The sequence below is a fragment of the Zea mays genome, chromosome 3, assembly GCF_902167145.1.
Source record: "Zea mays cultivar B73 chromosome 3, Zm-B73-REFERENCE-NAM-5.0, whole genome shotgun sequence".
Lineage (NCBI taxonomy): Eukaryota > Viridiplantae > Streptophyta > Magnoliopsida > Poales > Poaceae > Zea > Zea mays.
Genome location: NC_050098.1, coordinates 188,663,291 through 188,674,666, shown reverse-complemented (window position 1 = coordinate 188,674,666; position 11,376 = coordinate 188,663,291). Strand labels below are relative to the sequence as shown.

General features: G+C 46.5%; 2 protein-coding genes across 4 annotated transcripts; both read left to right on the top strand.

Annotated features, from left to right (window-relative positions):
* The first annotated feature begins 399 nt into the window (after nucleotides 1-399).
* On the top strand, nucleotides 400-4,983 carry LOC100383409 (uncharacterized). 3 transcript variants are annotated; one of them, XM_008674964.3, is made up of 2 exons: nucleotides 400-611; nucleotides 3,869-4,983. In XM_008674964.3, the coding sequence occupies exon 2, from the start codon at nucleotides 3,929-3,931 to the stop codon at nucleotides 4,568-4,570; it is 642 nt and encodes a 213-aa protein (XP_008673186.1). In that variant the 5' UTR covers nucleotides 400-611; nucleotides 3,869-3,928; the 3' UTR covers nucleotides 4,571-4,983. The 3 variants fall into 3 exon arrangements, with proteins under 3 accessions (XP_008673186.1, XP_008673187.1, NP_001169534.1); XM_008674965.4 differs by lacking the exon at nucleotides 400-611 and adding an exon at nucleotides 1,318-1,534; NM_001176063.1 differs by lacking the exon at nucleotides 400-611 and adding an exon at nucleotides 1,593-1,815 and having other exon boundaries at nucleotides 3,869-4,852.
* Nucleotides 4,984-6,426: 1,443 nt separating this feature from the next.
* On the top strand, nucleotides 6,427-8,772 carry LOC103651053 (cinnamoyl-CoA reductase 1). The gene is made up of 5 exons (XM_020551164.2): nucleotides 6,427-6,670; nucleotides 6,833-7,581; nucleotides 7,810-7,972; nucleotides 8,105-8,291; nucleotides 8,398-8,772. Exons 2-5 carry the CDS (start codon nucleotides 7,477-7,479, stop codon nucleotides 8,537-8,539), a joined length of 597 nt encoding a protein of 198 aa, XP_020406753.1. The 5' UTR covers nucleotides 6,427-6,670; nucleotides 6,833-7,476; the 3' UTR covers nucleotides 8,540-8,772.
* Nucleotides 8,773-11,376: the final 2,604 nt, after the last annotated feature.

Sequence of the window (11,376 nt, the reverse complement as noted above, 5' to 3'; positions counted from 1 at the left end):
TCGGATCGCGCCATCGATGCTACAACCCATGAAGGTTCTAAAACATCACCAGCCTCCAAGGAGGACCTGCCCACACAATTGGCTGCAGCCTTACACCGGCTGACTACAACCTGCCCAGCGTGAAGCGCGAGCGTTCCGCGGAGGGAGCCACCATCGACGCAGCCGCTGAGGACATCGCTGAGATCGGTCTTTCTATACCACTCCTATCTCAATATTTTAAACTCTACTCTATAAATTATATAGTCTATAGTATAAAAAATGTTTTGTACGATCATATATATGGACACTCTACTGAACACATCATGAGAAAGACACGAGGGTGAGTGATTCTCCCTATTCATTTCACTTTATATGTGCTTTCAATTATATTTTACAGCATCCCCATGAAACATTCCTCCCCAACCATTTCCATCATCCAACTCCTTATACGAACTACCTCAATAAAAAAGGAAATAAAATTCTCATCGAAGCCTTTTCCTTAATCGATCCCTCTTCTAAACCCCGCCGCATGGTCCAATCAAAGCCTAGTCGGCGGCGACGAGCTTGCTGAGCCGCTCCTCCGCGAGGGTGTCGTTGTCCCGCAAGACCCTGTGTTGTTGTCATCAACTGAGGTGAGCGCGGTGGCCCCTCCCTCATTTACCATTCGGAGTAAGTCCGCGCTAGCATCCCCACCAAACACAAATCTTATTGTCCCCGATTTCCAAAACCACGACAATAGGACGAACCTAATTGTTTGTTAGTTTACTTCATGTTTCCCATAAAAATCAATACTCTAGAATACTCCTGGGATAAAAATTGCATTCACAATTACGCACTAGCGTTTTTTCTCTGTTTGACATCATTGGTGTCAAGAATTGTCTAACAACCAGTTTAAGTAGAACATAGAATAGTTTTAATTGACCCAATTATTCCTCTCCCTCCCTCTCTCGCTCTCTTAGGTTACATGGATAGCGCTCGCTCCCTACAATTTTATTAAAGGCTTTAAATTTAAATGTAATAATTATGTCTCACGATATCATGTCGTGATATATTTAGTAGAAATTATAGAAGAACCAACATTAATTAGTATATTCTAAGCTATTGTGAAGGTCTCCTAAAGTAGAATCAAACATTTGAGAGAGATCACAAGTTGGGTTAACTATGAACCAACATGGAGTGACTTGATAATTTAAAGCCTAATAAAGCTTCATCCTTTGGTGGGCCCGGCAAAAGTTGGGCTCTAGACGGTGTCGCACACGCCAATATGCTAATAGCCCTCTCAACACTCCAAACCTTGCCTTTCCACACACAATGAGCACATAAAGAAGCCACATTCCCATCCACATTCATCCCCCACCACCGATCCATCCACCCACTGATTTCCTTATCTTCACCTTCCTTGCACAATTCACCCATTCTCTCATCATTTCCCTCATCAACCAGCGCTCCCACATACCGAACACACTTCCTGTGGTCTTTAGTATCTCCCCTCCCACTGTCGCCGCAGTCGTCGCCGTATAGCACACTATCTTCGCTTCTGGGATATCTATGTGAGGTAGGGGACTACTACCACTCTTCAAATCATATCGATAGTAACCTCTTTTACAAGGTTTGTTGAGTGGAAAACCATATAATCTGACACCTTCGCCACCTCTGTCTCATCACCTTTTGTTGTTGCCTCTACCATTAGAGACCATACCCCTACCTTAGTAGCTATCAGATCTGTTTCCCCCGACCCACTCAAAATATTGAACCACTACTTCCAATCCCTAAACCTAATGACACCTGAGCGCTACCCATCATAGGATCGCCATCATCCATTGAATAAAATAGAAGGTTTGAATTGATTCCTCCTGTATACCCTACCAAACAAAAGAAGTGATGTATTGTTTTATGGAAAAGAGAGATCCCTCTTAGTTTACTTTTCCCCTATTTTTATGCATGCCATTTATTTATTGATTGGTTGATTTTTTTGCAATCTATATGGAATAGTGCAAGGGTTACAGATGCAAATATACTTGAACTAGGTACAATTTATATAGACATCTTACAATAGAACATTGGACTGCAAGGTTACCATGCACATCCATATGCTTCCATTTTTGGAGTTCAAAGGGACATCCCCTGGTTCATTAAATTATTTATCATAACCAAGCAATGGTTATAGCATTATAGTTTAGAGTTTCAAAAGCATCTCCCTCGAGGCCTAGAGGAGTACGAGAACAACTATAAAGATTAGAGCATGACATTGTGCTAGTGCCACACTTGCAAGTTGGCCAAATCCCTTCTATCATGTATTGTGTTAGGGCCAACCTAACACCCCAACACATATTTGATTACAATGCATTCAACAGGAACCATTCATGTCATCTTGCTAGTTCCTCTAGTCTATAGATGGCTTCCTTGTATTGTTGTAGGTGTCCCGTGGGGCATAACTGCTCCAATCGCTTGATCATTGATAGCACATGTCACCATAGTGACCACAAAGAGCTTAAATTCTCCATGAATAGAACTGAGTTGTTTTTTGAGTTTCCACAAGCTTTATCTTACAACAGAGCAAAACATGTTCATAACTGTGATTTTTCTCTCCCACATCCAAGTTCTTGCAATAGATACATACTATTGAACACATACTACACTAGCTCATCTTCTTCCTCATTAAAAGAGATAGTGGAAGCAAGTTAGATGAAGTCCTCCCACTTTATAATAATCTACTAGTATCTCACATTTCCTTGCAATAGTAGCGGTCTGCACATGTATCAATACATAAGTAAGGGTTCCAAACAATTGTACCAAGATTAGATGAATCTAGCCAATAATTGTCTTCTCAAAATATCACCCTTTCGAATTTCGAATTTTCTAATTTTACCCTATTTTGCTACTTAGGTATCCCAAACAAAATCCTTCCAAAATTGAGAGCTGTTAGCACCTTTAGGCCTTGTTCGGTTATTCACATTATATATAGATTGGATGGGATTGGAAAAAATCAAGAAGAGCTTTGACTTGCTTGAGATTTAAACCCATCAAATCTCACTCAATCCACATGGATTGAAAGCTAACCAAACAAATATGGAAGATAACATTGCTTATAGGCTTATAGCACTATATTTGAAGTTTATTATTATTTATTTCCACAACTGGTCATCTCTGAAGTATATCTTTTTGCCCAAGATGCTAACAGACTAATATTAAGGTTTCTCAAGTTAGGGACACCAAGATGACTACTCTCTTTCCTAAGGCAAACAATCAGTTAGTTAACAAGATGGTAAACCCTATGACCATTAAAGTCACTCCATAAGCAATGGACCATGTAGGAATTGATATGCTGAATTGCCCACTTGAGCAACTTGATGAAAGACATGAAGTAAATTGGCCGGTCTCTTGGAGTCTCTTGGAGTTTAAAACATTTTGGATTCCTGGATATATTTTCGAGCCATGTGATCAGGACCATGTGCTTAAAACATTTTGGATTCCTGAATCTATTTTCGAGGTCATATTTCATTAATATGTCACAAATGGCAGTAATCGAGGATGCTAGCTCCAAGTTGAAAACATGTCTCATGTTCTTTATTGCCAACAAATAATTTGTGTTTTTTTGGGTCCAGGTCCATTCGACAATCCCCAGTGAACTGTTCAAACAACTACTTCCTCATTTAGGCTTTTACTCCGTACCATCCGTCGAAAAGCAAGATATCAAGCCTCTCTCACCCCCACAAACTGCATTGACTATTCCCAGCCCAGCCATCTAGAGTAACCCTTAACTATCGCATCAACTCACCGAACCACACAGTAACAATAGATGATCAATCTCCTACGGATAAAATAGTGTATGCTACTGTATATGTGTAGCACCTCCCCTCCTAACCCAATCTCCACCTCTCCTTTGCAGAGAGAAACAACTCGATCGATCGATCAAGAAGACCGGCGAGGCTCTAGCTCCAGACCGACAATGCCGTACGCAGCCACAAGGACGTCGCCGCAGCAGCACAGCCGCGTGGCCAGCAACGGGAGGGCCGTGGCGGCGTGCGCAGGCCACGCGGGCGTGCCGGACGAGGTGGCGCGGCACCACGAGCACGCGGTGGCCGCGGGGCAGTGCTGCTCTGTGATGGTGCAGTCCATCGCGGCGCCGGCGGACGCGGTGTGGTCGCTGGTGCGCCGCTTCGACCAGCCGCAGGGGTACAAGCGCTTCATCAGGAGCTGCCACCTGGTGGACGGCGACGGCGTCGAGGTGGGGTCCGTGCGGGAGCTCCTGGTCGTGTCCGGGCTGCCCGCCGAGAACAGCCGCGAGCGGCTTGAGATCCGGGACGACGAGCGGCGGGTGATCAGCTTCCGGATCCTGGGCGGCGACCACCGCCTCGCCAACTACCGCTCCGTGACCACCGTGCACGAGGCGGCCTCAGAGGGCGGGCCGCTCACCATGGTCGTCGAGTCCTATGTGGTGGACGTGCCGCCGGGGAACACCGTCGAGGAGACGCGCATCTTCGTGGACACCATCGTTCGGTGCAACCTCCAATCCCTCGAGGACACGGTTATCAGGCAGCAGGCGATGGCGGCACCGGCAGCGCCGCACAACGACCACAACCACAGCTGATCGCCGCCGGGCCCGGCCGGCTGGACACCCTCGCAGTGGGGGCTGCCGGTTTCTTCGGAGGCTTCATCTGCCATTTATGATGTTTTCTTTCGCCGTTGGTATTCTATAGTTTCACCAATAAGAAGAATAGGTACTGTGAACTTTTTAAAGGTTGAGGTTGTTCGTCTTCCCTTTCTTAAACTCTAAAAACGACAATAAAGTATTGTATGATACACCACCAATAATATTAAGACCAGTAAAGTAGTATAGTTCTAATATATATGTGTAAGTTTGTGTATAGATATATATCTTTTCTTTTATATATAGTTCTGGCATGATAGGACTAGCTAGCCAATATATGTGTGCATGGCTGCATGCTCTTGAGGGTTTATTTTTTCTTTTTCTTGGTCAAACATGCAGTACCTTTTATATTACTGCTCTGTTGTGTATGAATGTTTGTGTAAGTAAACAAGTCTTAGGGAGATCATTAAGTGAAAATATACAAGATGAGCTAAAATTTTTAAAAAGCCCAAAGAACTGAACAATCTGTAGCTAGGTATGATGCTAAAAAAGAGAAATAGAAGATAGCTTCAAGTAAAAAGTACCTAGACGAAATTGGTATTGCTAGTTCTAAACAAATTTTTTTTGAGAATCTCTGAATCTGAAACATTTATACGAGAGAACGTGAATCCTGCCAAAGGCACCCTTAATTTTTCTTTAGGGGCCGTTCGGTTATCTAGGAACCGTGACCTAGAACAATTCCGAGTCAGCTTTTTTAATTTATGTAAGTTTTGATCAACCTGAAAAAAATCCATGGCTATTCCTGGAGAAATGAACAGGGCCTTAGGGTTCTCTTGTTCGTATTGGTTCGACCTTCAAAATGTTTGTGAACTATATATATATATATATATATATATATATATATATATATATATATATATATATATATATATATATATATATATATATATATATATATATATATATATATATATATATATATATATATATATATATATATATATATATATATATATAAAGAGAGAGAGAGAGGGAGATGGGGGAAATCATTACCCGTGTACGTGAAACCCAGAATGTGATAGTGCGCTGTATATGATAGTCGCAGTCCTGTGCTTGGGCTAGTTAGTTTATCTCTGTTTGTCATTATGCATGTTCTCAGATGATGCAGGGCGTGTCGTGTCCTAGAGAGTTCAGGGCGTCGTGGCGGCGATCGAGTCCGTGGTGTTGGGATGGCAGGACTTGTTCAGTGGCTTGCCGCGCATGTAGGAGCTGGAGACAGCCAGCCACGTTTTGGAGTCGTGTGTGTTCTTATATTCAGTTAATATATACAGAGAAAACGATGTTGAGTTTTACAGCACAAGCAACTGTCCACAATAGCTCTGCATTTTTTTCAGGAGTTTGAGTTCGGCATTCTGGGCTAGAGCAAGTTTCGGAGCCATAAAATCGGAGGGGATTGTAAGAGCTAAAATCAGGTTTTAGGCCCTACAGCCTCCTTCAGTTTTTGTGGCTCTCAAACTAGTTGGAGTGTGTCACCGGGGTTCAGGATTCGCCGGGGCTGACAACAGTATAGTTGTATGCATGTATGGCTGTATGCGTGAAACTGATGGGATAGATACACAGCTCCTACTGTTCCGGATGGACCTCCTGCCTGCTGGACCCTGCTTCCATTCCAGAGAAAATTGCCCTGCTCCGTCTCGTTCAGTTCGTGGCGCCGAAATAACTGAACAATAATCGACTGCATGGAGCCATGGATGATGCCTAAACCCTGTCTGTACAGCCGCCTCGTTCCCGCCAAAACACAAAATGCCGCGCGCCCCGATGCCTTTTCTAACGTCGGATGTGGGCATCAGACATCATGCCGGCCTGGGTGTTGTATACCCGTTCTAATAATGGCCAGAGGAAACAAGAGTGGGCGTGACTTGGTGCATTCATATTTAGAGGCGAGCTAGCGCCGGCCTAGCGGCATCGACATGGAGGCGGACGAGGACAGCGCTGGTGGCCTCCTCTGCGTGACGGGCGGCAGCGGCTTCATCGGCTCCTGGCTGGTGCGCCTGCTCCTCGACCGCGGCTATACCGTCCACGCCACCGTCAAGAACCTCCGTGCGTAGTAGCAGTTTTCTCTATCTGTTAGCCTGTTACAGTAGATGCATGTAGATCATCGAATTCATTCGCACGCGCGCGCACGGCGCCGGCGCACATGATGATCGAGACATGATAAAACGAAACGAGATTTGCAAAGCTCTCTTTGTTCGTTTGTCGCAGAGGACGAGGGCGAGACGAAGCACCTGCAGGCCCTGGACGGCGCGGACGCGCGCCTCCGGCTGTTCCAGATGGACCTCCTCGACCCTGCCTCCTCCATGCGACAGGCGATCGAGGGCGCCCGCGGTGTCTTCCACCTGGCGTCCCCTCTGACGCTGCACACCCAGGACCCGGAGGCAACTCTTCCTACACAATCTTTCAGTTTCACCAACTGGAAAAAAAAACCAAATCTAATTCTATAATTTATATGGATGCACGGTGGAGCAGCAGATGTTTGGTATAGCTCCATACTTTTCTGTTTTTTGATGTACGGTGGAGCTGGTTAACTTAGATGTGTTTGGATACAATAAATTGGATTTAAATCTATACCTGTTTTTGATGAATCTGGTGGACCTATCCCAAACATGCCATGAGTTTAGTGAATCTATGGAGTGAAGCAGATCCGCTAGTGAAACTGATTAAAAAATTAGACTTAAATCTAATTTTAATGGAGTTGTTCTAGACGTACCCATACTATAACCACGCCTTTTTCACCGTGATTACTTACTGCTCGGTGCTCGCAGAAGGAGCTGCTGGAGCCCGCGCTGAAGGGCACGCTCAGCGTCCTCCGCGCCGCCAAAGACTGCGGCGTCCAGCGTGTTGTTCTCATGTCGTCAAAGTCAGCCATGCTGCCGAATCCTGCCTGGCCTGCGGACAAGGCGATGGTCGAGGATGACTGCTGGGCCGACGTTGAGCTCCTCAAGAGACGTCAGGTAACAGACGTGCACTACAACGTTGGCAGATGCAGATTTTCCTTGCATGTTAATCGATGCAAACGTACAATGTCTGCAGTAAAAGAAAATATAAAGGACCAAATTAGAACGTAACGTGTTCTTATGCATAACATGTTTATCGATCAAGCTGCTGCTGGCTACTTTCACAACCATGTGCATGCTTATATAGACAGCATGTGTCTACGACTTGCTGATTCATTCGTGCAGCTCTGGTACAACGTCTCCAAAACGTTGGCAGAGAAGGCGGCGTGGGAGTTCGCCGAAAGGGAGAGTTTGCAGCTGGTTGTGCTGAATCCAGGGACTACTCTGGGCCCGTTTTTCACGCCATCAGTGAACACCAGCCTGAATATCCTGCTGCAGCTACTGAGAGGTTGGTTAGCCATCGTCATTCATCACAGCGTCACATCTGAATCGCAAATGGGTTTTCATGCAATGAACAAACACATATATGGCGCAAGTCGTTCCTGAAGGTTGAAAATTGACCACTTAATTAATTAACCAGGCCAGGAGCTGGAGTTGGACGCTGTCTACACAGGGTGGGTCGACGTCAGAGACGTGGCGCAGTCTGCGATCGTGCTGTACGAGAACCCATCCGCGCAGGGACGCCACCTATGCCTGGCGTCCATGGAACGCTTGGTTGACTTCGCCGATAGAATCGCTGATATGTACCCTGAATTCCCAGTTCATAGGTGACCCATTTTCTCACAACAATATGCAACAACCTTGCACTGTGTGTTTGTGTGTGCAGGGCTGTTCGTTTTGGTAAATGACGTTTTTTTTTTATTTTCGCGTCAGAATCGAGGAGGACAAACAGGGCTGGTTGATGAGAGCAAAGGAGCCCTCCAAGAAGTTGGTCGATCTGGGCGTCCGTTTCCTTCCGTTCGACGTGACCATCAGGGAGACCGTCGATTGCTTCAGAAGCAAAGGCCTCATCTAGCCCTGTGAGAGCATGTTCAGTTGCGTGTCTGGTTCTATAGAACTGCTACAATGATACCTCGCTCGCTCAAACAGATCAAACTGCGAGAATGCACTTAAAGGCACCACCGTAGCATTGTGGTGGAGTTTTCGGTGCATATATTGCTCCACTGGAGCTAAAATGTTGATGTATGCGAGTTTAATGGCTGTATTGCATCATTAACCGATTCAGATGCCAGATATGCTTTTTATCAACGTCCTCCCTTCCAAATATACATTACGGCCTAAAAATTGATAGTGGAATTAGCTACGTAAAAATAGCTAGCTAACTATTAGCTAATTTATTAAAATTAGCTAATTGCTGGTCATATAGCTAGATTATTTAAATATCTTTATCTAATTTTAACAGCTAACTACTAACTCTATTACATTCAAACACCCATAAATCATTTGTTTTGTCCTCACTCAAACTCCTCTACTGCATATGGTTATGTGCTGTTTATTTCTTTAAAATTTTAATTAAATATATAAAATAATATTAGTAACTCATACTTCATCGATCGATAAAAAATATAATTCTCATTTTTTCCAACAAATTTAAACAACTTTAACTTTAACCATATTTATAATATTAATATTTATGATATATAATTAATATTGTTAAATAGATAGTTGGATATATTTTTATAATAGACTTATATAAATATTGTTAACACTAGCTATTTGTCCGTGTTTTGCTACCGTTTTTATATATCATACTAGCCAGTTGTCTGTGCTTTGCTATGATTTTTATATATCATATAAATAGATATTGAGATATTTATTTAAATATAATTATTGTTTATTTTTTGTCGGCGTTTCGGACCCGCGAGGTCCGTCAACCGACCAGTGAATTTGTTGCTGCGTGCCCCTGCCTAGATGGGTTGATGCAAGATGGAACACAAGAGGGAAATGAGACTTATGTTATCTCGCACCAAAGTGCTCGTAGTAGGGGTTACAAGCGTCGCGAGAGAGCGAGGGCGAGAGCGAGAAGGAGAGAGAGTCCCTGCGCGCGTCCGTCTCTACCTATCTCGTCTGTCCTGCCTCCCACTATGTCAACGTCTTTGTGTCAACGTCCACCTGTGTCCCGTGAACATGTGTCCACGTGAACGTGTGTTAACATGACCCCCCTTAGGAAGGCCCTGGACATCCCCTTTTATAGATACAAGGAGATGCCCAGCTGTACAATAAGGTGTAGTTATGTGCTATCGTGACTGGCGGAGAAGCGCCTTCAGCCCTGTACGTGCGCTAACGTGGTTGTCGGAGAAGTGCCTTGAGCCCTGTATAAGCATAGCTGGCGGTGCGGCATGGATCCTGCTGACGTTTGCTTGCTTCCGTAGGGAGTTCGAGAGCAACCGACGTCATGGGCGCACGCGGGGAACCATCATTACCTGTTACCGGAGTAACCTTAGATGGGACATCGGTCTTGTTCCTTTGTAGCCTGAGGCAGCTAGCTAGGAGTAGGATAATGATGTATCACCTGTAGCGTAGTCGGTCCGAGGCCCAAGTTGGGCGAGGCGGAGACCTTCTCCTGAGGCCGAGACTGAGGTCGCGCGAGGTTGTGACTTCTCCCGAGGCCGAGGCTGAGGCCGAGGCCTGGGGTCGAGCGAGGCGGAGACCTTCTCCCGAGGCCGAGGCTGAGGCCGAGGCCTGAGGTCGGGCGAGGAGGAGCTCCCTGTTGCGCCCGAGGCTGAACTCGGGAGAGGTCGCGACTTACTGTTGCTAGTCTTGCCCTGGTGGTTGGCACAACAGTCGGAACAGGGTGAATAACGTTGTTTTCCAGTCAGATCGGTCAGTGAAAGGGCGAAGTGACTGCGGTCACTTCGACCTTGCCGACTGAGGCACGCGTGTCAGAATAAGGTGTCAGGCGATCTACGCATTAAATGCGCATGCGATACGGTCGGTTGGTAGGGCGATCCGGCCGAGGTCGCTGCACGACAAAGTTCGCCCAAGCTGGGCTTCAGGCGATCTGAGGGTGCGCTTACTGCCTGAGGAGGCCCTCGGGCGAGGCGTGAATCCGCCCAGGACTACTATTCCCGCCCGAGGCCGAGGTTGGGCTCGGATGAGGTTGCGTCCCTTGGTAGACGAGGCCCTGACTTGAACCGCGCTTTATCAGCTGTTTATGGTTTGTTCTGAAGATGTTTTCCGGCCGCGTTTAACAGTATTGGGGGTACCCCTAATTACGATACCCGATAGTAGCCCCCGAGCCTCAAAGGGAGTGCGGGCACTCGCTTGGAGGTTCTGTCGGATTTTTGCAAGGGGACCGGCCCTTCTCGGTCGTGTTTGGTTCCGATGGGTGCGCGCGAGCGCACCCGTCGGGTGTAGCCCCCGAGGCCTCGGAGGAGTGGTTTGACTCCTCTGAGGTCTTAATTTTTTTGCGATGCCTCGGTCGGCCTTGTTGTTCCCTCATGCGGCCTGGCCGTAGCCCGGGTGCACGGTCAGGCTTCGAGTTTTCACGCTGGTTTGTTGACGTGGTCAACGGTTCGGTCGTAGCCTGGTGCGAGAGCAGCCCCCGAGCCTCCGCACGGAGCGAGAGGACGATCAAGGACCGTCTCGACTTTCATTGTACGCCCCTTCGTCGCCTTTCCGCAAGGAGGAAGGGGGGAAAGCGCCATGTTACCCTCGGGAGGCACCGAACATGGTGTTTCCAGTGAGCTGCTGACGGGTGATCCGAGTGGACGCCCGAGCCCCGTTCGATAAGGGTCGGCTAGTGGCCCAGAGGCGCGCTCCAAAAGTACCAGCAGGTGATTTGCCAGACCCGGACCCATTCGATAGGGTCCGAGGGCTTGATGCCTCCCTCCGGTGGGATTCCGTTACAAA